Source organism: Triplophysa rosa, linkage group LG18 (genome assembly GCF_024868665.1).
Source record: "Triplophysa rosa linkage group LG18, Trosa_1v2, whole genome shotgun sequence".
Classification (NCBI taxonomy): Eukaryota; Metazoa; Chordata; class Actinopteri; order Cypriniformes; family Nemacheilidae; genus Triplophysa; species Triplophysa rosa.
This window is the reverse complement of record NC_079907.1, coordinates 21,264,861-21,292,378: the sequence shown is the minus strand read 5'-3', so window position 1 is coordinate 21,292,378 and position 27,518 is coordinate 21,264,861. Positions and strand designations below refer to the sequence as shown.

The 27,518-nt window shown below is 41.7% G+C and overlaps 1 protein-coding gene across 4 annotated transcripts in view; it reads left to right on the top strand.

Annotated features, from left to right (window-relative positions):
* Positions 1 to 27,518, top strand: part of adam11 (ADAM metallopeptidase domain 11) — an 84,522-nt gene that overhangs the window by 42,026 nt on the left and 14,978 nt on the right. For 2 of the 4 annotated variants that reach the window (XM_057359463.1, XM_057359466.1), the window contains 10 exons: positions 5,579 to 5,669; positions 8,467 to 8,518; positions 8,712 to 8,811; positions 12,776 to 12,847; positions 13,008 to 13,100; positions 20,338 to 20,418; positions 20,519 to 20,569; positions 21,175 to 21,238; positions 25,928 to 26,033; positions 26,157 to 26,276. In XM_057359463.1, coding sequence (XP_057215446.1) covers positions 5,579 to 5,669; positions 8,467 to 8,518; positions 8,712 to 8,811; positions 12,776 to 12,847; positions 13,008 to 13,100; positions 20,338 to 20,418; positions 20,519 to 20,569; positions 21,175 to 21,238; positions 25,928 to 26,033; positions 26,157 to 26,276 — 830 coding nt within the window. The remainder of the gene's footprint in view (positions 1 to 5,578; positions 5,670 to 8,466; positions 8,519 to 8,711; positions 8,812 to 12,775; positions 12,848 to 13,007; positions 13,101 to 20,337; positions 20,419 to 20,518; positions 20,570 to 21,174; positions 21,239 to 25,927; positions 26,034 to 26,156; positions 26,277 to 27,518) is intronic. The other 2 variants (XM_057359464.1, XM_057359465.1) reach the window with 2 other exon arrangements.

Sequence of the window (27,518 nt, the reverse complement as noted above, 5' to 3'; positions counted from 1 at the left end):
AGGTTGATGCATATGAGACCGCTTCAGCATTGGCTTCAGAGTCACATTCCCTGGAGAGCGTGGCACACTGGCACGAGGCGTATCTTCATGCCTCACTGCTGTCACACTCTAGCCCCTTGGACAGATGTGTCCTTTCTCCGGGCTGGAGTCCCGATCGGGCAGGTCTCGAGGCACATCGTGCTGACGACAGATACTTCCCTGCTCGGCTGGGGTGCTGTGTGCAATGGGCATGCAGTGTCTGGGTTGTTAGTCGGGCCCTGCAGTGGCATCTCAACTGCCTAGAGTTGCTGGCCGCTTGGCTTGCTCTGAAGAGGTTCCTTCCCCTCATTCAGGGCAAGCACGTGCTGTTCCACTTGGACAGCACGGCTGCCATGGCGTAGTTCATTGGCCTTTTAAAAGTACAATCAGAGATGATAGGTTCTCAAGTTCAAACCCCATTCTGTCTCGACACAACGTCTCGTTCCCTCCATCAGGGAACGGAGGTTACATACCAATTCAGGACTGCCTGTACCATGACAACACCTTTCGGGCTGAATGTATCCAAAGAAGGAGGTTGATGTTTGGTGAAACTAACACTTCTTGGCTTTAACGTATAGTTGGTTTTAGATTAGCCGCTGAAGAACCCTTCTAACATGTTCCCTGTGTGCTTCATTTAACATGTCTCTGAATATGTAATTTATAAAAGCCTGAGGGGCTGTTAGCTAGACCAAATGGCATGACGAAGTATTCATAATGGCCACTACTGGTGGAGAGTGGTCTAGTTTGGTGTAAATTTTTGGCACTTTGAGTAGCAGATGGGTCCCCAGCGTAGAATTTACTTGTCTTCCCATGAAATTTGTGGATTGTGTGTTTGTAGCCAAGGGAATCCTAGTATGACTGGGTTGTTGGGCGAATGGATGATGAAAAGGCTGATGATTGTTTAAAACTCCAACCTGGAGCATGATCTTGTCTGTGACGTATTTAACTTGTCCGATCCCCAGAGGGTGGCCATCTAGCGCTGCCACTGACAAAGGAGAGTTACAAGGAGTTAGAAGTAGCCTATTCTTTCTTTAGAGCAAAAGACTCATCAATAAACTTGCCCGCTGCACCTGAATTTATTAAGGGCATTGCAGGAATACTATTGCCCAATGCCTTATTAATAAACCTTGGCAGCGTGTGAACAAGAGGGCTGTTGTTCCGGTAAATGATGCAGGCGTGTCGTAAGCTCTGGTGACGAACGTGGCATTCTTCGATTTGTTTGGCGGTATCCTCTACGTTTGCCGGAACAACAACCCTCTCATTCAAACGCAGCCGAGGTATAATGGAAGTTAGACATTAGCATTAATAACCTTGTCAATATTGATATTTCTTTAAACACATCGAATCACTTCAGAAGACCTTTATTAACCGCATTGAGCCATGTCGAGCAGTTCATTGACCGATGGATGCACTTTGGAGCATTTTTGAACGTTTTTCAAGTTACGATAGGTAACGGCTTCTAAGCCTTGCCCGTGAGGAGAGAACATACTAAATAGATCCTGTTTTCTTCGGAAGAATACAGCATGGGTTGTTGTGCCAAAAACAGTGAGCATTGCATCAAAAAGCCATTACATTTAGATTGTGAGCGATCAAGTTTTTCGGGGAAGGCGAGACGTGGATTTGGGAAGGGCATACATTGTGACAAGACGGGAGCCATCTGAACGATCTTTGGTGTGGTCGCTGTTGCAGTTTCTTCCATTGCGGGGAGTTGCAGGCTTTGAATCGAGCACACTAGTTCCTCTGTTAGAGACGTGAGGCGAGCCAGCTGCTGTTGATGAGTCGTGAACAAAGAGTGTCTGTTGAAAGGGTACCTTTATCCCTTTCAGGAAAGGAGGAGATTGCAATTTGCTTTTCCATTCCAAGGATGTTGACATCAGAGGGGCTGAGTCACCCTTCCTTCTCTGGAGGTCCTGGGGAGTTTTATGGCTGTCCTGGTCTTAGGGTGTGAGCAAAGGGGATCTGGTGATAAAGCAAAATTCTGTGGATCAATGGAAATGTCCTCACCTTCCCAGTTTGATACTTCAATTCAATTCAATTTTATTTATATAGCGCTTTTCACAATGTGCATTGTTCCAAAGCAGCTTTACAGGAGAAAATAAGAAAAACAGAAAACACAGAAAAAGTAACAGTACAGTGCATGGTGTTTGTAGAACAAGTAAGATAATTCTAATAAAGCAATGTTAACGTAATTTACCGAACCTTTATGATAATCTAATATAGCAGTCTCCCGGTGAGCAAGCCAAAACGGCCCTGTGGCGAGGAACCAAAACTCCAATGATAAATAAATGGAGAAAAAAACCTCGGGAGAAACCAGTCTCAGCCGGGAGGGCCAGGTCCCCTCTGACGTGTCACAGCTGCATTCAGTGACTTTGATTAAAAGTTACTGGGTAAATACCGAGGTCTTCCATCCTGCCATGTAAGAGGTGTCTGGCAGTTGTCCTAGCAGCCTTATCTGATGGCACTTTGGTGTGAGGTCTCGGGTCTGAGCACTTGTTTGTTTTGTTTCATGTCGAACACATGGTTCAGCTTGACTGCTCTCCATGTGCTTTGTGTCTTCGTGACAGCCCCGCCCCCTTGTGTCGACATTAATTACCTCATCATTGTTTCACTCCTTTCACCTGGGTTGGCTCCAGTTTTTCTCTCTCCCCTCCTGGTTTCTCATTCTCTCCCGTGATTCTTTTCCTTTTTAAACCCTCTTGTACCTCCGTCCTGTGTCAGATCGTCAATGTTTATTCCGACGACTTACCAGTCGTTTATCTAGTCTTGGGGATCGTGTTAATCACCTCTTTTTTGTCCAGGCTCCTGAGCTGTGTTTGCCACGTGGTGTCTTCTTGTCTGCCTGCACCGTCGGACTCGCTGCATGGATCCTATTATCTGCCTGATCGGTCGAGCGGCTCTAGAGGGATTTCGCTCTATGGGCTTCCTGTTGGAATAAATCTCTCCGGTCGGATTAAGCGAACTCTCACCCAAGTATCTCTACCCTGTCGGTCTAGTGGTTTCCTGTTGGAATACATCTCTCCTGTCGGATTAAGTGAACTCTCACCCAAGTATCTCTACCCTGTCGGTCTAGTGGATTCCTGTTGGAATGCGTCTCTCCTGTCGGATGAAGTGAATCTTCACCCAAGTATCTCTTCCCCTTCGGTCTAGTGGACTCCCCTGGGAAAGTATTCTCCTGTCAGTCTTGTGGGTCCTCATTGGGAACATTAGTCTCCTGTCGGCCTAGTGGTTTGTTCAGTTACTTGTCTCCTATGGATTATTGAACTACCTTTAAGGATTTACCTCCTGATTCTCTCATTGGACTTTTTGACCAGAGAATTCTCTGGCCCTGTCTCCACACCCCCAAGCCCATGGGTGCAACCTTCAACCTCACACTCAGTTGCGGCCTGGCCGCTGGATACAAGACTCATTGCCTCCTTCCCCTTTTTTGGCCGAGCGCTCGAGCCCTTTTTGCCTTGTGCATCCGAGACTCTATTTGCGACTCGTCTGTCATACATATTCCTGGGTATCTGATTTATTGCCGCTTGACGGTCCTCTGTTGTGTTGATTATCCCTGTTGTATCTGCTGAAGTGAGGCATCAATTAAAGATTCTTACTACCCTGCTTTTGACTCTCGAGTTTCCCTACCAGAACCCTAACACTCTGGTTTATGTTAGCCCACCAAAATCCAGACCTAATTTAACAAACCTAGCTTCACTATGGCAGGTAGAGATGGACTCTGACATAAAGTTGGAGTCCTGGAAATTTTTAACACTACCCAAACGGCCAGATCGAGGATCTGAGTAGTTAAATTTAATATCTTGTAAATATAGTTACAAAAAGAGATGTCGATTATAAAATATTGTAGCTCGGTGGTTAGAGCATGGTGCTAGCAACGCCAAGGTCATGGGTTTTATACCAGGGATTGCATACACTCAGAAACAACTGTGTAGTATAATGCGATGTAACTCGCTTTAGATAAAATCATCTGCCAAATGTGTAAATGTAAATATCTGCAGTTCATTAGGTAACTTGGCATCAGCATACAGACACTTTTGATGGGATAGTCGTGATGTATGACATCCATTGTCCTTCCTACACTGTGGTTAGTGTAGTTTAAGGGGCTTTATACTGATTGACAGTGTGAGTTAAATGTGATAGTGTAATAGGGTTGAACTTCTTTCTGATGCATTTGTTGTGTTTTTGAAATCTAACTACGCATGTATATCTCCCTGAACCCCATGATGTGGGTTCACAGCAACAGCTTCCAAATGCAAACACCACACGTAGATGCAAAAGTGATCACCATCCGCTGTAAATCTTTAAATCCTGCAAATTTCCAGGTGAAACACAAATTTTAATTTACCGTCAGATGAAGTGAAATGTCAGCTACGATTGTGAAAAGGCATTGGCTCTCTTGCATCTTGTGGCAGATTGCTTAATTACGTCAGCTTTGAATGTGAAATGTCATTGGCTGTTTTAAAAAATTGCGTCATGGTTTACGTTTGAACGATATCTGACTGTGTGTGTTGCGTTCACAGAGTTCTTTATATAAAGTTACTTTATGACATAAAGTTGTGTTTTGGTTGAGAACTGGTTAGGTTAGGTTTAGAGTGGGGGCGGGGTTATACTTTCACAAATGCAAAGAATAAAGTGCAAGTGAACAACCTAAAGCAATCGAATAACCTCCGTGTCAATACATGTAACCGAAGGTCGTAATAAGTATCTCATTTACAGTATTGTCCTCAAGTAGCGTGTGGATGCGTGTTTCTAATTCTGTGATATTCTGTGGTATTATCGGACATGATAACAAGAGAAGAAGCCTTGACTTACTGCAGTTATTGGTAACGTGGTTGGAGAGGCGATAATGTGCACAGTGCAGCATGATAGGAAAAATGTATTAAAAGTAGACAATCATAGGAAAAAAAGTGAAGTGAAAAAATAGTTGAACAAACATCTTGTCTTGACACTGTACCGGCTGATCAGCATATCAGCACAGTCTTCAAACTACATAAATAGAGTTCCATTAGCCATAAGCGCCATTCTCGCTATTCTTATTCTTAGTGAGTACAATTTGTCTGTGACATTTGAGATTATAAGGTAAAATTAAGTTTATAAAAATAAGTGCCAAATGTTATTTCCTGTTGAATTTAAAGTGATAGTTCACAGAAAAATGAAAATTCATAATTTACTCACCCTCAGATTGTTCCAAGCCTATATACATTTCTTTGTTCTGCTAAACACAAAGGAAGATATTTGGAAGAATGTAAGTAACTGAGCAGATCCCCCCATTTACTGTCATAGTAGGGAAAATTAATTCTATTGGAGTCAATGGGGACTAGATCTGCTCGATTACTGACATTCTTCCAAATATCTTCCTTTGTGTTTAGCAGAACAAAGAAATATATACAGGTTTGGAACAATCTGAGGGTGAGTAAATGATGACAGAATTTTTAATTTTGGGTGGACTATCCCTTTAAGTTGCTCTATAGTATTCTTGTAATATTAATGGTAATTATGTTAAAGGTTTGTTCTTTTGCGTAGGAGATTAATGACTACTAACTAATCTATCTGTTTGTGTCAGTATGGAAATGTGGGGTCTATGGCCATCACGTTGTGCCAGAGTTTAGGACAGAACCTTGGAATGATGTGGAATAAGGAGCATGCCATGGCAGGTTAACATCTTTTCACTCTGTAAACTTACTGATATGCTATTATACATCTACTAATAAATAAATGTAACCTTTGTGCATCAATTAAAAAAGTTACACAGAGGCTTCTGTCTTAGATTTTTTTGCCAGCATTAGTTCCAAGCACAAATACTAAACTTATTCATTTTCATATTTTTAACCCTTTAAATGCCAGTTTGTTTACAAAGGCATGAATGTGTTTAAATCTATAAAGCTCAATAACCAAGTACAGTTATACACAGAGTGGGATTTGTGACTTGCAGTGTATTAAAATGTCTTTCTTTAAAAGTGTACACAGAACTTCCCTTTCTATCGGTCTCTTGACGTTGTGTCAACAGAATGGGGTTTGACTTGAGAACCTATCATCTCTGATTGTACTTTTAAAAGGCCAATGAACTTGGCGAATAGGATGGCATGCCAGTCTCCGCCCCGTACATACGGGTATAAAAGGAAGATGGCATGCCCATTCATTCACCTTTTGTTCTTTGGAACCTGCGAAGCTAAATGCTGAGCGAATTATCTCTTGATTACTACTGGATTTCTATGACGCAGAGCAGCGGATTCTTCCTGGTGTGTGCAATTTCCCCTGGGGGTTTCGGTAGTGAGCTGAAGGTGTCTATTAGAGCAAATTTCTAAAAGAGCTGAAATTTCCTACAGTGTGCACTTGTCTCCATGTCTCACCGCTGTAATCTTGGATGTGACCGCCTCGTCCTCGAGCCTGACAGGCACGATACCTGCATCACATGTCTGGGTCGCCAGCATGCTGAAGTAGCGTTCGTGCATACGGCATGTCCGCACTGTGAGCACATGTCTATCAAGGTATTGCGGTCACTGTTGGCTGTGTTCTTTTTGCACACAGCCACAACATCCTCTGCCTCCCGTTACGCGGCGGCTTCCAAGCCGTCTGCAGCGATGAGCAGCGATGGGTGATATGGGGGTTCCCATGGACGTTAACCCGTCGCAGTCAATGCCGTGGACCGTCCAGGCTCTGTTGCGCTCACCTAACCATAGCAGATCCACGCATTAGCGTGCAGAGGATGAGGTTTCCATCACAGCATCGGATGGCGACTTCCTGTCATCAGACGCAGATGACTCCCTGGAGCTACCGGCTTCGGTTGGTCGAACCCAGGAAGAGTCTGATGCTGAGATGTCTGCCATACTTGCCCGGGCCGCCGCGAACCTCAGGTTGCAGTGCACCGCACTGCCTTCCCCGCAGCGCACACAGCTGGACTCTTGGTACCTGGATACGGAGCGCGGTGGCAACCGTGTTCCGCCTTGGTACCTTTTTTCCTGGAAGTGCATGAAGAGCTCACGAAGATACGAAATGACCCCTTTTCGGCGCGTTCACAGCAAAAGAGCTCGGTCGCCCTGACTTCCCTCGACCCCGGAGCAGCTAAGGGCTACGTCTATGTACCCCAGGTTGAGCGTGCCATCACGGTACATTTGTGCCGCAGACGGCCACCACCTGGAGGGACCGGCCAAGGCTCCCTTCCAAAGCGTGTAAGTTTTCTTCATCTCTGGTGTCGAAAGCTTACACTACTGCGACCCTGGTTGGGGCCCCCGCACTACTACTCCCATTAGATCTCCTCACTGGTGAGACTGTGTAGGTATTCCACGTATTATTTCCCTACGGCAGATGTGGTCTCTGTAGCGTCCCCCCTCAAGCTAGGGGGTAGCGCTTCCCAGTGTTCCTTACGGTGCCGGGCGGCTATCTCGCCTCTAGAGTACCAAAGGCCACCGCCTGTACGGATGTTAGTAAGAGCCTCTCGTCGTGACTCACTCAACTGATGCCTTACTACACCACTGGAGGGTTACGATTCACGGTTACGCTCACTTGTGACTCGCCCATGCCAATCAAGTGTCGCTCCGCTGGAAGTCGTGACGCGGCTCAGCGCTGTGGCGTTTCATATAAGGACCCCATTCTGTCGACACAACGTTAAGAGACCGACAGAAAGGGAACGTCTTGGTTACGGATGTAAGCTCAGTTCCCTGATGGAGGGAATAAGACGTTGTGTCCTTCATGCCACAACGCTTCGCCGTCCGCTTCAGCGACCGAGAATGCTTCTCAGGTTCCTCAGCCCAAAAGGTGAATGAACGCCATCTTCCTTTTATACTGGTATAGACTGGCATGACATCCCATTCGCCAAGTTCATTGGCCTTTTAAAAGTACAATCAGAGATTATAGGTTCTCAAATCAAACCCCATTCTGTAGACACATCTCGTTCCCTCCATCAGGGAACTGAGGTTACATCCGTAACCAAGACGATTTTCAGTGTGGACAAGTAAACCACAGTCTGACATCCATACCAACACACACATATTTTAAGTTGGTCTGCAGTGCTCTATAGTACAGAAGAAGCAGAAAGATTTTTTTTATCTTTGCCAAAATAATGAAAGTCTTTAATTAAGAATCTATGATTGTATGTTTAAATTGTGCTGAGATTGAATATTGTAGTTATAATAGGTTTTAGTGAGGACATGTTTGTCATTGAGGGCCTGAGTGTAACTTTTGTGTAACTAACTTAAAACAGATTTTAAAAAGCATATGAGGATAAAATATTATTCTATAAATTGTAATAAAATAGAAGTTTTTGAAATGCTATATGCTTTAACACAGTCAAAATTATAAATAAAACAAAAATAAGCAGTAATGATCAATTACAGCATTTTTCAGTAAGAGTAAGATGTTTATATTTAATGTGTGTGTGTGTGTGTGCGTGTGCGTGCGCGTGCGTGTGTGTGTGTGTGTGTGTGTGTGTGTGTGTGTGTGTGTGTGAGACAGGTGCCTGCAAGTGTTCGGATCCATGGCTGGGTTGCATCATGGAAGATACAGGGTGAGTCAAGTGCAAGTTGTGAGTTCTGTTTTCAGAAACACTTAAGATGTTTCTACAATACTACTGTGAGTTGCTTTAAATACAGGCATCAGCTGAATGTATGCTGAAATCTACTGTACATAATGTGCTCTCTCTCACTTGTTTTTGCATGTAGGTTACTGAACTTTGTTAACTGTATTGTGTGTTCTGACAGATACTATCTACCCAGTAAGTTTTCGCGATGCAGTGTAGAAGAGTACATTAAATTCCTCAAGCAGGGAGCAGGGAGCTGCCTCTTCAATAAACCCAACAAGGTTTGTCTAGAGTGGTCTGTAATCTTTTAAAGAGTTTTTAAGGAAACTGTATTTTGCTCATTAAAAGGGTCATAAAATCATTTTTCGACTCATTTTGGACTCGTACATTTACGTGATTCATACCTGACAACATTTAGGTACCAAAATCTGTTAGACCTGCAAGCGTGTTCGGGGGGGATGTTGGGGTTGGGCCTCTCTCATGTTATTACTTTCTTGGGATGCTGTCCTTCTTATTCGGCTGCTATTCTTCTTCTTGTTACAGCTAATGCTCTATATACTGCCAACTGCTTTCCCAGAGGTGAATGTAGCAAACATATCAAATACGCTCTATTTTTAATTGGAAGTTTTTGAAAAGGAAAATATTTAAACGGGATGACAGCGGGATAGAATTATAAAATTTTGCAAGAATCCAGGGAAATTGTAGGGTTGACAGGTATGACGTGATTTAAAGAAAAAATATATATAGCTACAAGCTCTCACTTATGGGTAGGCTGTACAAAGCACACGACAAAGGAGTTGAATCAAAAATGTATATTTAGTAAAGAATCCAGGAAAACAACACATCACATTCAGATGAAACAATAGCAGACAATGAACTGAGGATAACATGGGGTTTAAATACATGAGTAACATAATCAAAGGAAACAGAAACAGGTGTAGAGCAATTGAGGCAGGAGAAAAGAAACACAGAACACCAACTAAAAAAAACATAAACGTGACACAAGTGGTTCAAGCAGGTTTAGAAAAATGGGGAACAGGGCCTCAACTGGACAATTTTACAGAACATATCCTGTGGATAATGTGGATTCAGTTGCTAACATACAAATAAAATTATTTGTGAGATTAATACTCTATACTCTATAGCCAATACCCTTTGAACTGACCATTAATCACAACATCCTCCTGTCGACCCTCAGGGCTATGGATGTCTCTGGAACGGCGCTCCAGTGGTTCAAGTCTTAACTTTCAGGTAGGTCCTTCAGGGTATCCTGGAGGGGTGAGGTCTCTGAGCCTCAACAACTCACTGCTGGGGTACCCCAGGGCTCGGTCCTTGGACCACTGCTCTTTTCTATATATATGGCATCCCTAGGATTGGTCATTCGGAAACATGGCCTCTCCTATCACTGCTATGCAGATGACACAACTCCACTATTCATTTCAGCCAGATGATCCAACATTATATCCTCGCATCTATGCATGCCTGAGTGATATTTCACTTTGGCACTTGCAACAGAACCTTGCAAAGACTGAACTACTTGTGATCTCGGCTGACCCAAAGATTCATCACAACCTCTCCATTCAACTAGGTTCATCAACCATTACATGGACGTTAACCCGCCGCAGTCGATGCCGCAGACCATCCATTCCCCGCCACGCTCACCAAACCCCGTCTCCGATGGGCGGCAGTCGACCGACCCATAGCGGACTCACGCAGGTGCTTGATGAGGATGAGATTTGATGAGACGTCGCAGCATTGGATGGGGACATCAGACGCTGAAGACTACCTGGAGCTCCTGGCTTCTGCCGGTCGAGCCCAGGATGAGGCTGACGCGGAGATGTAAGCCATGCTTGCCTGGGCTGCCGCACCACTTTCCCACAACGCTCGCGGCTTGATTCCCGGAGGTGCATAAGGAGCTCACCAGGACCCCCTTCTCGTTGCGGAGCATCTCTTATCTTGGTATGGAACTAGACTCTGTCACCATAACAGCGCGCCTTACCAACGAGTGCACCCAGTCAGTGCTGAGTTGTCTGACACTCTTCAGACAACAACCAGCAGGTCCCACTGAAACTCTTTCAGAGGCTCCTGGGGCATAGAGCATCTTCGGCGGCGGTTGTTCCCTGGACACTACCCATTGCCCGCTTTGGCACTCCCTGACCGAGGCCCCCCTCGGCGTCGTACTGTCCGTCCTCCAGGAAATGTAGAGAGCAACCTCTCCCCTTCCACCCTCAAGGTGCATGCCGCCATCGCTGAACATCACACGCTTGTTGCCGGTAAGTCTCGGAAAGCATGATCTGGTCATCAGATTCCTGAGGGGCACGAGGAGGCTGAATCCTCCCTGTCTGCGCTCCGTACCCTCTTGGGACCTCAACGAGGTCCTTGAGGGCCTGAGAAGGGCCCCGTAGAGCCCCTGGGAGAAGCCGCTCTACTTCATTGCACAATTAAGACTGCTCTCCTAGTGGCGCTTGCCTGTATCAAGAGGGTAGGGGATCCCACGTGGTTCTGAGACCTCAGCCAGGCTACGTGCCCAAAGTCCCCTCCACTCCCTTCAGGGACCAGATGGTGAGCTTGCAGGGGAGGAAGATCCAACCCTGCCGTGTTGTGTCCAGTACGCGCCCTGCTTCTTTACTTGGACCGCACGCAGAGCTTCAGAAGCTCTGAGCAGCTCTTTTGTTCACCCAATCTTCCGTTTTGTTGCTTGAAAGTGAAACAACTGGAAAGGATTTTCTTGGTGGCTGCATTTGCACGTGTAAATCAATATTTTCTTCTCAACATAGAAAGACTATAGTTTCATCTACTATGAATTGGCTCGCATTGGATCATGTGTCTTTTGACTGGTTGCGTCCATTACATTAGCATATGTTATGCAATGGCATTGTCTGTCCCGCTCCGATTGCGTCACATGTTGACCTTGAGTAAATGAAATACGACTGCGTGCCTTCCTGGAGCACGATCGTCTGTGATTAAAACCTACCGTGCTCACTCAACAATACCGTATGGCTTTTAAGACTCTGAATGCAACACAACCTGTTTGTAATGTTTTTATAGTGTTTTTGGTCAGTGTTTGCAATAACTACCCGTGGCTGACTTGTATTTGCTTGTTGCGTGTTTTATTTGGTTGGAAAGTGGATAGGTTTAGGGTCGGAGTGGGGTTAGGTGCTCTAACTTTTGTACTTTGTGCACGTGTCTGCTTCATAACTTTTAATAAACCAACATCAGATGAGTAAAAAAGCGCCTCTAGTGGACTTTCCACCCAAAAGGTGCAGTGATTTGTACCTGGAGCTACGTATTTCGGGTCATGCAGAAATGTAGATAGAGGAACGTATTTCCAATGAGCCTGGGTTGGTTCAGTCAGTGGAGGAAGGAGGATTGACAGTTTGATATGATCGCTTTCCCCTCACACAATCAATTTAAGCGTGTAACATGCTGGGTGTTTGTGGTTTTATAAATAAAAAATATTTTAGGAATGAAGCCATTGTGACTATGTAAACCATATCAGACATAACATTGTAAACATTGTAGGAAAACAAATACTATACACCTCTGCTAACACAAGCACTTTACAAAAACATTGAGAAAACAAGCTCTTTACTAAAAGCTAAGCCTGTTAAGAAAACAGAAAGCATAATTTTGGTTCAATTACTTGCCTGTCAGTTGAGTTTGTGACAAACTATTTTGCAGTGTTTACATATGGTTTATTACTGCATAATATAATTAATTAAAATAGAAGTTTAATTTGTTTAATAAAGTACAAGTTGATTTTAAAATGCCTACATTTTATATTTTGTTTTTAAGGTGAATAAAATATATTTTTTGAGGATTTTCTTTTATATATATATACAGTATATATATGTATGTACTGTATGTACTGCATGTGTGTGTATTTATGTATGTGTGTGTTGTTTATATATATATATATAAAACAGTATATAAGCAGGTTAATCTCTCTTATAAAATTGTGTGTTGCCTCTGCCCTTATACACTTAAATTTTCTAGATTTCAAAAAGCCCATAATTTGGAGAATTCATACCGATACAAACTGTTAGTTCCTTTCAGATTGATGACTTATCAGTGACAACTATGTGTTACTTTATAAATTCTTAAAAGGTGCATTGAGCCTAGTTATTCTCTAGGCTGTTCTGCGGACCCCATTTCACTCCGTTGTGGCCCTGAGGGGGCCTCGGACGCCAGAGAGATCTGAGAACAAATAGATGGGTAATGATACACTGGTTTCTGTTTTTGCAGTTGTTAGATCCCCCAGAATGTGGAAACGGCTTTGTGGAACAAGGAGAAGAATGTGACTGTGGCTCTCATATGGTGGGTAGCGAAATTATCTCTGAATCACAGATTTCCTTGGAAAAAAATGCAGTTTAGTGTCTTGTCTGCCTTTTTATTTCCTGAAGTATCTTAGTATAAAAAATAGGAAGGTGACTATTGTAATGTTGTAATGACCTAAAACATTATTTATTTACCGTAGGAATGCTTCCGTGCTGGGGGGGCATGCTGTAAGAAATGTACTCTTACCCATGATGCAATGTGTAGCAATGGACTCTGTTGTAGCCAGTGCAAGGTAAGTGTTGTTGCACTTTAGGCACTGTTTTTTCTTAGTTTAATATTTATAAATATTTATTCATGATACAAAAAGGTTTTCTAAAAATACATGGATTTCGCATCTTTTTCAAAGTCATAACTATAGACAAACAGAATCAGACTAAGATAAAAAGCCACAAACAGTTGTATAAACACACAATTGTTTTGTTAAACATTATTCATAGTGCAGACTGGAAACATAGTGAACTTTTTAATTTAGTAAAACAAAATTCAATTCAATTTAATTCAATGTAATTACTCATGAGAATTAAAATAAAAGCAGAAATAATGAAATAATGAAAGCAGAAACAATGACCCAAAGCAAAATATTTTGGACGTCACATGATCAGATTTTGAAAAACAAATTTAACAACAGGGAAAGGCAGTTAGAACACAAAAAAATGCTTATAACTTATAATTGCTTATATTGAACAAATTTTTATAAGGCAGACGAGCTGTGCCACTGAGGATACATACCAGGTTTCGTGTCAATACACAAAAGTGTCGCAAAGATACAGCCACTTTCAGTATGTGTTAGCATTAGAATTCGTTGACGCTTTATACAAGAACCATTTGATCAATAAAAAAGCTTTTAATAACTTTTTGTCAGTAGTGTCTCCAGATGCGACACACCAAATTTCTTGCAAATCTGACACATTTTGTAGGAGGAGTTCAAGAAGTATTTTTTGTATGTACAGTGGATCTAAAAATTCAACACACCCCTGTTAAAATTGCATCTTTTTGTAATGTAAAAAATGAAATCAAGATGAATCATGTTGGAACATGTTCCACCTTAATTGTAAAATATTTATTCAAGTGAAGCAGATTCAGGACCTTATTTTTGAAAAATATAAATCAGGACTGGGTTACAAAAAATTCCAGGACATCGAATATACCATGGAACAATGTAAAGAGAGTAATCAACAAAAAAAAGTGACATTAGTAACACCAGGACATCCCACTAAAATTGATGAGAAGACCAGTAAGAAACTGGTAAAGGCGACTGCCAAGAGGCCTGCAGCAAAATTAAAAGAATTGCAACCATTTTTTTTTGACAAGTACTGGTTGTTGTGACAACAATCTGGTTGTGATAACAATCTTCCCAATTCTTCATATGTCTGGGCTATGGAGGATGGCAACCCTTTATAACCAAAACAAACATCCAAGCCTGGCTAAAATGAGCAAAAAAATACATTAAATCTCCCAAAACCATGTGGAATAATGTAATGATGCCAAATCCAACTTTTTGGCCATTACACCAAAATATGTGTTTGGTGCAAAATACACACAGCACATCACCAAAATTACACCATCCCCACAGCAAAGCATGGAGGTGGTACCATCATGCTTTGGGGTTGCTTTTCTTCAGCTGGACATGAGGCTTTAATCAGGGTGGATGCAATAATGAATAGCTCCAAATACCAGTCAATTTGGGCCCAAAACCTTAAGGCTTCCATCAAAAGACTTAAGATTAAGAAAAATTTCACCATTCAGCATGACCTGAATGAATGATCTCCAAATCAACAAAGAAATGGTTTCACCAAAACAAGATTAAGGTTTTTGAATGGCCCAGCCAGAGTCCATATCTAAATCCCATTGACAATCTATGGGGTGACCTGAAGAGGGCTGTGCACAGGTGACGCTCAAACCAATTTGACAGAGTTAGAATGGTTTTGTAAAGAAGAACAGCAAAGTATCGCGAGTCAAGATGTGCAAAACTGATTGACTCTTACCCACAAAGAATGCATGCTGTGATAAACTTTAGATGTGCTTCAACTAAGTATTAGTTTAGGGGTGTGTACACTTATGCAACCTGGTTATTGTTCATTTTTTCCTGTTCATTTTTACCCCCAAAATGATTATTTTTGTTATTCACTTAAATATATAATTATAAATAAATAAATATATTAAATATAAGGTTTCAATTTCACAATTAAGGTAGAACAGGTTACGACATCATTCATCTTGATTTCATTTTTTACATGACAAATACCTGCAATTTTTACAAGGGTATGTCAACTTTTTAGATCAACTGTAATTTAATACGGTGTACAGGAAGTAAGGGTAAATATGACAAGTTTGATATCAAAGAACTCAGCTTGAGCCAACAAATATACTAATGTCCATCGAATAACATTATGTTGATTTCTTCATATGTTATAAGCATTTTTATGTATTTCATTGTATATCTTGACCACTATAACTTCACAGGTCCTCTCAGAACTTGACCTTGATGAAACATACCAAGCTTCGTAGCAATGTGCCATTGCGCTCATAAAACACTGCATTTTACGACAAAATTTCAAATGGGTGATGCCCACAATTCAGACCTAAGAACGTTGGGTATCCATTGACTCGGCATGACTCAAGGAATCAAATGAGACCACTCTCATAATTTTGGACCAACGTTTTCAAAAGTTATAAGCAAAAATAACAATTTTGTACATCTCTGGACCACTAGGTGGCACTGTGCCAAAACTGTGTATGTAAGTCATGTCTGCGATGGCATGTACCAACTTTTGTGTCAATACCCAAAAGTATGGGTAAGATACAGCATCAAATCCATTTTGGCTTGCTTGCCGTCAGATTCGATGACACTATGAGAACGGGTTAGCCAATCGAAAATCTTTTGATATCTTTTTGTTAGCACTTCGTTGTAAATTTTGTGTAAATCGGTAAAACGGTCCAGGAGGATTTAGAAAAAGTATGTTTTTCGAAAATTCAAAATGGCGGGAAAATTTTCATGATGGAAAATTATGTCATAGGGTGCAATCTAATCATCTTGAGCTGTATGACTTACGGTTCAGAAGTTATCTGCAAAAATGTATGTTGGTGGCGCTTGAGAGTTTGAGCCTCCAAATTTGTCCCTTCGGGTCTTGACCCCTAATAATAGGAAAACTAACGGATACAGTGGGTGTCTGCGGCACTTTGTGGCTTGACCCCTAATTACATATACTTTTTATTATAACAGTCTTGCATATCCTAATTATTAACAAGAACATTCATTTTATTTTAAACTTGGGTCTATATACTGTAGGACAAACATGTCCATGTCACAAACCTATCATCAAATATATGACTTTTTTTCACTTTAGTGACTTGGATTTCTTAGCATGAATCATTCCAGATCATAGCTACTGGAGTTTTAACCCTTTGAATCCTTTGAATCCTTTGAAGTTGATAGCTACACTCAGTTGCATCATGCATTATTATCATTCATCTATTGTCTGATATTGTTCACATAGTTAAACCTCAACAAAATAATACCTAAACAATTTTAAACAAATGTAAATTCAATAAATCACTACTAATAGGCTCTCCTTATTAATCTTAAAAGTGTATTTATTTACTCCCTGTTAATCATAAACATTTACTTAGTAACTATTACTCAAGTCACTGACTGCAGCTGTAATGTGTCAGAGGAGAACTGTCACTCCCGGCTGAGACTGGCTTCTCCTGAGGTTTTGTTCTCCATTCATTCATCATTCGAGTTTTGGTTCCTTGCCACCGCTGCCATGTTGACTTGCTCACCGGGAGACTGCTGATATTAGATTAACCTCTGCAAATTCCATTAACATTGTTTTTTTTAGGAGAGTCCTTTCTCTTTGTACTCTTTATAAAAATGTTCCTCTTTTGTGTTTTCTTTTTCCTGTAAAAAAATGCAACATTGTAAAAAGCGCTATATGGGTCAACTATTTTGTAAACTATTTGACTATGTTGTTAACATAATGTCACACCTACAGTCTCTTTTTATTTTAAAACTATACTGAGGGGCTCTAGAAATTCTACATCAAAATAAATGCAAACAAGGAATGAAAATACACGTGTCAACGAGAATATCTTCAAATCTCAGTAAGCTATGATGCCTCATACACAACGTGGGATTTGTGATTTGCTGTACAATATTTATACACATACAAACCATACTTCGACATCTTAACTAACATACGAAAAACAGAGCTGTATTTTTTGTTCAGTTGAAACACAAGTGTTTGCTCCATAGACTAAACTAGAGAAAATAGCATCATCAAAAGGGAAATACACATACTTTGCATTTTCACTTTTTGCTAATGTTACGATGTTTGCATGAACACAGGAACACAGCCAAAATAATGCAAAAAACAAATGCAAAACAAACATGGGAAAGGGCCAAACAGCTTTTATGAAAACATTCATTTAACAAAGAAGTTTACTTACTTTTTCCAGTCTGCATTGTGATTGCTCATTTCCTTATAATTTTGTGGATTCTACATACGTATACACAGGGGTGGACGCATAGTGCTGGGCTGCTCTTGTCCAAAAAGCCCACTGCCACTTTTTAGTCTAAATCCGCCCCTGCTCATACACACATTTCTCTTGTGGTTCATAAATCTGGTAATGCCTCCCTACTGGAGGGAACAAGACATTATGTTGAATGACAGTATGGGGTTTGAACTTGAGAACATATCACTTTTGATTGTACTTTCAAATGCCAATGAACTATGATTCAATGAACAATAAGGTTGGGTCTTCCTCCCCTGCGGGGAGTGTCTGTAGGTTCACCACTTGGTCCCGAAAAGGAGTGGTGGGAACTTTGGGGACATAGCCAGGCTCGAGGCACTCGTTGGACACAAAGAGTGCTTGGAGGTCCCCTACCCTTTTGATAGAGGCAAGTGCCACCAATACAGCCATCTTAATCATAAAATGAGTAAGACTGGTATCTCCCAGGGGCTCAAACGGAGCCATCTGAAGGCCTTCAAGGACCCCAGTGGGGTCCCAAGAGGCAATGGAGCGTGATGTAAGTGAATTCATCCTTCTCGCATCCCTAAGGAACCTAAGGATCAGGTTGCACTGTCTCAGAGACTTACGCTCAATAAGATAAATAGCGGCTACATGCACTTTAGATCCCAAATGAGCTGTACACCACCACATTTCCCAGAGTGTAACCTGCTGTGAGAGTCAGCTGTCCAAAATGTATGCCACGGCAGCAAGCAAGGCAGCCAGCAGCTCTGGGAAGTTGACGTGCCATTGCAGGTGTGGGCCTGTCCAACGACCCAACACTGCATGCCCATTGCACACTGCACCCCAGTCAAACATCGAGGCGTTGGTCATGACCACAATATGCCTCGAGACCTGCTGCAGTTGTATCCCTGCTCTGAGTTAAGTCAGGTCTGACCAAGGACTGAGAGTGCCAGCATGCCACTGTGCCACACTCTCCAAGGATCTTGACTCTGCAGCCAGTGCTGTAGTGGTCTCATACGCATCATAACTGCCACAGAGTAAGCCACATGGCCCAGGAGCCTCTGGAATTGCTTCAGAGGGACCGCTGGCTTCCACCTGAAATGTTCCCAGCAGGTCAGCACCAACTGATCATGCGCTGTGGTAAGCCACACTGTCATGGAAACTGAGTCCAGTTTCATACCGAGATTTACATTTACATTTATTCATTTGGCAGACGCATTTATCCAAAACAACTTACAAGTAGGAGGGCATAGAACATTTTGTCAACATGCTAAACAGTACTGATTTTACAAGGCCATGTTACTGGGAGGGTTAAAGCTGAAGTAAACAAAGGAGAGAATGAACAACATAAAATACTTTTTATGACATCAAATTAGACATAAAACATAGACAGTTATTGGTTAGTCAGATAAATGCTGAACGTGAATTTAAATCAGGAAGGGTGTTACATAGGTTCTTTTAAGAGATGTTCTGCACCGGGGGAGCATAAGCCCCTTTGCTTGCTCTTGTCCTAGTTGACTTGTCCCAGGTGCCGGAGCATAAGGTCCCTGTCCGCACACAACAGATCTCGCGAATGAACCAGAATAAGCCAGCGGTTGAGATAGTTGACATCGACATTTCAGCTGAAGGGACAGGCTCTGTAGCGTCATTAGCCAGAAGGATGGCGACCTAGGCACAGCAACATTCTCCCCTTGTACTCGACTGCCCATCAGGAACCCAAGAGTCTGGAAGGCTGTGGAGAGAAAAGCCCAGGGAGTGAGGAGACAGCTCTTTCTGTGAAAGTGTGGGTGTCCTGCCCTGAGAGGGTGCTAAGGGCCACGCCTGCTGTCATGATGGTAATCGCTGTGCTTGTTCTGTCAGGGGAGCTTGGTGGTCCTCTTAGCTGGCTGCTGACGGGGAGTAGAGGCCTTCCTCCACGGTACTTGACTTATCTTGATAGGAGTGCCGAACAGAACTTGCATGGCTTGGTCGGCCATGGCAGGTGGCAGCAGTCTTTGGGAAAAGATGTACAGCGATGGCATGTTTTACCTGGCGGGCATTGCCATATCCCATGGCCGCCCTGACTTCCCTCGATGGTGGGGCGGCCATGGGATATGGCAATGCCCGCCAGGGTGGACGAGCCTCTCAGTCAGCTCCTCGTCAGCTCTGGGAAGAATGGCACTGGAGGTTTCCATGGCTTAGCATCACTTTTTGCACCCAAATACCACTCATTCCACTGCAACCCAATGCTTGCAGCTGCCCAGGAAAGCACGCCTGACATCTCCGTGTCCGTTCCATGCTATGCTCTGATGCATCGTCCATGTCAAACAGCAGTAAATTGCCCTCCGATGCTGCGATAGAAATCTCATCATCCTCATGCGCTGATAACGTAATAGAGAGATCGACCTGGTACAATCGTTGCAGAGTCCACATATCACCCGCGGTGCTCATCGCATCAGCGGCTGCGCCGAAGTGCCAGCCGAACATGTTCTCGCAGTGAGAACATGGCAAATCCTGTCCAAGTCAGAGAGAACTATGTCACATCTAAATGCACAGTGACGAGACATTTTAGAGACACCAGGCAAATTGCCGAAACACCCAGGGGAAACACCACTTGAGGTAGGGATGGGGGACGAATCCGTTGTCCATATTGAAGAATCCAGCAGCAGTAGTATTTTAGAGATGAAGGAATCACTCGCCATTCACTAACAAACACTGTGCCAGGTTTCAAAGAACAAAAGCAGAATAAATGGGAACACCATCCTCCTTTATACCCATATGTACGGGGTGGAGATTGGCATACAATCGACATTCGCCAATTTCACTGGCCTTTTGTAAATACGATGAGAGGGGATAGATTTTCAAGTTCAAACTACATACTGTCGGTCGAAATAACGTCAAGAGAGAAACAGAAAGAGAATTAAGGTTAATCTAAATAATAATTATATTAATATGTAATTGCATATTTTACCCAAAGACTTAGAAAGCTTAACAAAAAGACTGTTTGTGTATTGCAGCATGAGCAGAGAGGAGTGATCTGCAGAGATGCAGTAAATGATTGTGATGTACCAGAGACGTGCACTGGTGATTCCAGTGAAGTAATTATAGATTTACATAAATCACCATAATAAATAATAATAATAACAATATATAATCTGTTCAGCTAATGCATCTATGCATTATGAATTTCTCATGCAGTGTCCTTACAATGTTCACAAACTGGATGGTTACATATGTGATGCAGGACAGGTAATCTGTCTAACTGTCTTTTTGTCTGTCTGTGTGTGTGTGTGTCACAATACATGTTTCCTTACAAAATACTCAGCAATGCATATTGTTTGAGCACAGGCAGACGTATCTCTTAAATGACTAAAGGCCAGTTGGCCTATTAAATATTATGGTTCTTGCGGTTATGAAGAAGACAGGGTTGGCAAGGTGAACTTGTAAGCTTTATTCAATAATTTTAACAAAAACAAACACTTGGGCGAGAGAAGTACTTTTTAGGTGTGGTTCAACATGTATAAATATGGCATACACATGTGTTCACCATTGTCCCTCTTTCCCTCAAGCTTCTTGTGGGCTATTATTTTTTAAAAAGCTTTTTCCATGAAAACCATTACAAAATTATTTTTTTTGTATGGGTTTTGGGCAACATTCCAATATGATTTGATGATGTTCTATTGGTTCTGCCACACCCCAACACACAACAGAATTCATCAAATAACAGTAGACACAACTATAGTTTCCACTAAAACCAATACAATTTCCATTATAGCCATTATAGTTTAGAGTAGGGTTCCATTTTTCAGCATGGTACTATGAGCTTATGGTGTACTGTTTATTGGCTTGCTCAGGGTCGCTGCTTTGGGGGCCGCTGTAAGACTCGGGATGCCCAGTGTCAGGCACTCTGGGGTCACAGTGAGTAAAAGAAAATAAGGCATGTCTGATACTGTACATCTGTATAAACATGTTATGAGTGTATTCGCAGGGATGCAATTTGAAAGAAATTTGGGCCGATACAGACAACTGGTAATTGTAATTATAGAGTCCAGGCCGAGATCAGTTATACAAAGAGGCAATCCAATAACAAACAAATCTGAAACACTAAATAAGGTCATGCATCATGCAATCAAATGATAGAGGCAGGTCATTTGCAAAAAAAGCCTGTGTAATATTATGGTGCCTAGATCTCTTTTGCTAATGTAAATTTTTCTGCAAGGTTTGATAATGGACAGCTTGAATCTTTTGTACATACTCGTAAGGTAGCAAAAGTAAATTAAATAAAAAAATGTTCTGAACTTCCAGGGAAAATGTCAATATTTCAGTAGGTACCAGTGTTTCCCCTACCATTATCTGTCATTATCTTGAAGGTCAAGTTAATTTTATTTAAATTTATTTTCTATACAGCGCCAGATCACAAGGGAAGTCTTGTTATTTTATCAAACAAACTAAATAGCCTTATGTTATTTATATTATTTACATTACGGCATGTCATTTACATTACACCCCCACCCCCCAAAGCTGTACACCTAGGGGGAACACTGAGGTACGTTTGGCTTTGACATGGATATTGTTTATAAATAATACTATAAATTAGCTGTATATTGATGATTATTTGATTCCACTCATTTTTCTGGTGGTCTAGTTAAAACATTTATACTGTAATGTGACAGAATGTTTTATTCTGCTGTAGGTTATTTTTATTCAAGGAATAAAACATACAATGGTGGTTGCTAATAAAATTATTAATATAGGAATATGTACTACCATAACATTGTATGTTAATGCATGCTTACCTTGAACAGCTTTTATCAAGAACGTGCACAGGGGGTGGCTCTATTGCTTAAGCCACTGCCCATTTCTCCTCACAGGCTTTATGAGCGAATAGTAGGAAGATTCGCCACTAAAAGCATTCTCATATTAAGCCGCTAAAGATCTGTTTATTCTGCTCCACGTTTTGCATCTTGCTCCTGATGGACAGCCAGTGGTTGATCTGCAGAAGTAGTTTTTAAAGGGATAGTTCACCGAAGAATGAACATTCTGTCATTAATTACTCACCCTCATGTCGTTCCGCAACTGTACGACCTTTGTTAATCTTTGGACCACAAACAAAAAAGTGCAGACGGAATGTCAGGAAATATACTGTGTTCCCCAATATGAAACACTGACAATTTTAATAGGCCCTTTTCACAATGACGTCACTTAACTTCCGCCTTTTCGCAAAGCAGTGTATCATAACATCCGTCTTGCAACAAACAAGAAGAAGAAGAAGAAGAACTTCCGTTTTGCAGTCGCGCTGGAATTTAACAACAGTGGAAAAAAAAACGGACAGAACACGTATTCAAGTACTTATCCTAGCACCTTCGCTAACACAAAAAGAAAACAAAACACTTGCCTTCATAATCAAACAGGTACTGTTCAACGAAGAATTTGTATCCTTTCTCTAGCTTTGATCTTGTCGTTAGCAAAAAAATGTCTGCAAGACGTTGTACATCATCTGGCCGTATTTGTGGCAGATGTGCATGCAAGGTAAACTCTGAACACCTTGGTAAACTCTGAGGCGCTATAGCTGAAGTAGCTGCTTCTTCCTGAGTTTTACTAGCGTTTGGCAAACCAGCTTATATGTGCATTACCGCCACCTTATGAACTGGAGTGCAAGCGGAAGTAACGATACACTGCTTCGCGGCAGAACGGAAGATTCGTGACGTCATGTGAAAAGGGCGTATAGCTTGTTTGCAATCACGTGGTTCTGGTAATGCACAAAGTGCAGCCGGAGGGCAGAAAGAGAGTTTCTACATAGGATATTTTGATCCCTGCTTTAGTTGACAGTTTGCTGACTCCTAGAGGTCATATGGCCATATGTCTGTTATTTGATCTGAGCATGTGCTGAAGCCATATTGCTATGAGTTATCTGGGAGAGCACACAGATGAAATCCATCTTGGAAAAGGCATTGTGTTAAATTTGCGTATTGCACATGTGTATTATTGTGCTTTCTATGCTATTGCTATGTATGCTATGCTGGCTATATTGAGAACGGATGTATGCTATGCTAGTTACATTGAAATGGGATGTATTAATATATGTTCTTGCTCATCTATGTATCCTGCAAGTCAATGTGATTTTTTTGTCAGTTTTTTGTAGTTTTACACCACTTCCATTAAACACACTTGAAGTCAACTTTGTTTCAAGTACTTTTTTGAAAGAGTGTTAAGCTTGCTGCATAGCTATGTATCTGTATGCATAGCGAGGGCAGTAAGGTAAAAAGACATCATACTTCAAGATCCAAAGTGAATTGGAGATAAGTCATCTGCTCTCAGTGAAAATGTCAGATTCCAACTCTGTAAGCATTGATCCTGATGGCCTAGAAGTTAGGTCAGAATGTGCTGCATCATTATCATCATCATCTTTTTCATCTTCACGAAGATCAAGCAAGTCTAGCATAGTAGCAGCACAAGCTGGTGCAAAAGCAGCTTTCGCAAAGCAAGAGATTGAGATGCAAGTCGAGAATTCATGCATCAAAGCTATACTACACGCTCTAAATGAAGAGTGTGAGGCCTCAGCGGAAGTGTAGAGGTGCTTGTCAAATCAATCCACCAAGCAATCGATCGTACAGAAGAATATGTTCAAAAACCCTTTTCCCCTTTGTGCAGATGATAATCATCGTAAACCAACGGGTGTGTGTAGTCCAAGTCTTCGCTCACAGGGTCATCCAGACTCTGCCAGTCAGTCTCCAGCTCCAGTCTCAGAAAAAGATAATTCGACAGATGTTTCAGAACTGGCTCCACATTTGTCTCATAGAAACCTTGTTACATCATCACTCAAAATGTTTGATAACCAACCTGCTAGTTATCTATCATGAAAATCCAGCTTTAACAATGCAGTAGAGCAGGGATCTCCAACCCTGCTCCTCGAGGGCCGCAGACTGAAGCTTCAAACACAGCTGAAGCAGCTAATCAAGGTGTTCAGGGTTGCTGGATAATTACAGGCAGGTGTGCTTAAGCAAGGTTGGAGCTGCAGTCTGCAGGACGGTAGCCCTCCAGGAGCAGGGTTGGAGATCTCACTACATAAAAAGAATTGTGTTCCGTATCCTCTTTTTTAAAATTTTTTGCTGAGTATGTGTGTCAACAGGCAGAGATGAGAAGTGATCCCAGTTTTTTCCTCTCCAGCAGTACTGTTCCGTTCAGAGGTGATGTCATGATCTGTTCTGTGTTTCCCCGGTTTATTGTGGACTTTTATTTCTTCCTGTTTGATTTTGAGGTCCTTTGTAGTTATTTTTGTTCATTGGTTCTGTGTTAATCGTTGCACCTGGTATTTCTTGTTATCTCGTTTTCCCAGTGTATTTAAACCCTTGTGTTTCATTTGCTTGTTTTTCAGTCATTGTTGCATGTAACCTCTTGTCCCTGGTCTCAGATGGTGGATTACCTTGTTTTGTTTTGTTTTATTTTATTAAATCTTTAACTGTCACCTTGTTCGTAATGGTCCTCGAGGGTCGCTTTGTGAATTTTTGGACTTTGCCCAGTCCCTAATGGGCTCTCCCTTCACTGTAGGGGAGGGGGTGGATGACTGCCCTAAAATTTTGGAGGGGAGGCAGTAGACCTCAGGCTCCGCAGACCAAGGAGCTAGGCCAGTCGCTTAGGCCTGCATTCTCCACATTATTGGTGGCCAGCCCGGTCATCATGGTCGCCTCACCGGTCGCCTCAATAACGGCTTACATAGATTACGTCAGGCACCTCAACCAATCATATAACAGCCTCTAGTCTCCTTTCTTGCATTTCACTGAAGGTTGCGGGCTTTCCATCTAGTGTCTTTGGTAACGTGGAGATGACGCCATTGACAGGCGACTCCCGGTACGTGTCCTTTGTTAAAATGCCGATTTTCTAACGATTTACAAATAGTTGGAAACATTTGGGATATTGTAAGTACTCAACTGAACAAAATATATAACACTGGCCTAGTGGTTTTTGGATATTTTACTGCAAAATGTTAAATATTTAGATTTGACTGGTTGAAAACGGTTTAACCCCACAATTCAGTACTACATACTTCAGAATATGTTTCAGCAATACATTTCTAACATGTATAATGTGTTTAGAAACAATTCTCAGAATTCTCTTTACACAGACTTTTCAGAAAGCAATCTAACTCTTCTCCTCCTGACTGCAGATTCAGGTTTACAAGCAACTTTTATCTCAGTTTTTCAGTCAATACTCGCATTTATCCCTTCATGAACAACGGCTTTTTCTACACAATAAAACCTTGTGGCTTTATGGTTTGAACGATTTGAACAACCGTAAATGACGCAAAACATGTTGAGTTTGTAATAGTAAATTCCTATGTAGAAAATTACTGCTTGCCCTCAGGCTGCACTTCGCGCAGTGACATGACGTCACGTGAAAACAAGCTGTTGCATAATGAATTGTGTACTAATTTCCACTGGCTAATGTATAGTGACATGTAAAAAGAAGCCCATTCCATATTATCCTGTCCATGTAATGTTTTGCCCATATGTAGTTATAATGAAATGCCTTAAATTATCTTTTTCTGTTGCTTTTTCATCAAAGTCACACTAATGTGTTTATGATATATTTAAATATTTGTTCTGATAGATGCCGCAGATCGTATGTGTTATGAGAAGCTGAACACTGAAGGCACAGAGCGGGGCAACTGTGGCCAGGACACCAGCAACCAAGGCTGGATTCAGTGCAATAAACAGTGAGAAACAACTAGCACTCTCTAGTAACTGTTTTCTCTTACTGTTTGACCTCATTTTTATAATCTCATTTTAAATCTTAAACCTTATCATCTCTTTTGTGTTGTGTCTCTATTCTTTCACAGGGATGTATTGTGTGGGTTTTTACTGTGCACTAATATTACAGTGAAACCGCAATATGGAGACTTACAAGGGGAAATCACAAGTCTCAGAATCTACAATCAGAACAAGTACCTGGACTGTCGGTTAGTGTCCTAATTTATGTCGGAAAGAAACCCAGATAGAAAAATCTCTCACAGCATCAAAACACTTTGATCTCTGGCGTCGATTCGCCATCATTTGTCTTCAGGGTATTGTTGAATCAACGTCAGACACGCCATCAAAATGTGAAAAAAATCGATGCAACTGGTTTACTTACCTAACTTTGAAACAATGTTGATTTAAGTTTGTTTTAAATTACATAATGTAATTAATATTTAACATAATTAATATTAGAAATGAACATAAAAAATATTAAAATACTTAATACTAATAAGTAAATTAGACCAGTGGTCGGGAACCTATGGCTCGTGAGCTATTTTCAAAAATCATGTGGCTTGTAAGATGTCTTACTCTTTACCAACATTTGTTCGTTTAGAAACATCATAATAATATACATCAATAATATATTTCAGGTTGTCCTGATCAATGCACGTATACAGTGCTATGCGCAAATGTCACGACACTAATCGACGTTTCTACGGTAACCTTTTGTGCCCAGATTCAAGTTACCCAGATCACGAGGACTTCAAAGGAGCGTCATGCTTTTATTGAAAGTTATGGCGCGCTGTGACGTATGATGCCTGTTTCACACATACTCATGGATGTGATTTCACACAGTTTTTCGAATTGTGGGGGGGGCTGGGGAGCTCCCAGACCGGCTCCCATGAGGTCTAAAATAATGAACTTGGGGGTCCCGTTTTTTTTTTATATATTAAAACTAGGCTACTAAAAACCGGGTGTGCCTCACACATACAGAAGAGAGAAGCTGCGGGCTCTTTGATCGCCCCCCTGGTGGCTGGCAACAGTATAGGTGATAAACCCCGCCCTCTCCATGTAAATGAATGAGCATCACACCAAACTAAAAAACTATTGTCAGGGGCCGTAACTCTGACGTTTTGGCTTCATTTTTCTACAATGGAAGTGAATGAGGTCGCTTCATCCATCTTTTGTACAGTCTATGCTAAAAACCTAAAGTTATTTTTTGTCAAATTATCTCACAAAACACGAATGTCTGTTATTTGTCCAGAATTTCAATTTTGACAACCGCAACAGACTCCGAGCAAATGAGACAAACCGGTCTCGTGCATGTCGATGCAGGAAGAATAAATGCAAATCTCTCGACCCATTCATCTCGGAAAACATGGTTTTCGGCGTCAACTTTTCTAACTTTTGAAAAGGACATTGTTTTTCAGTCACTAAGAGTTACATCTGTCTGCGCGCTGTGC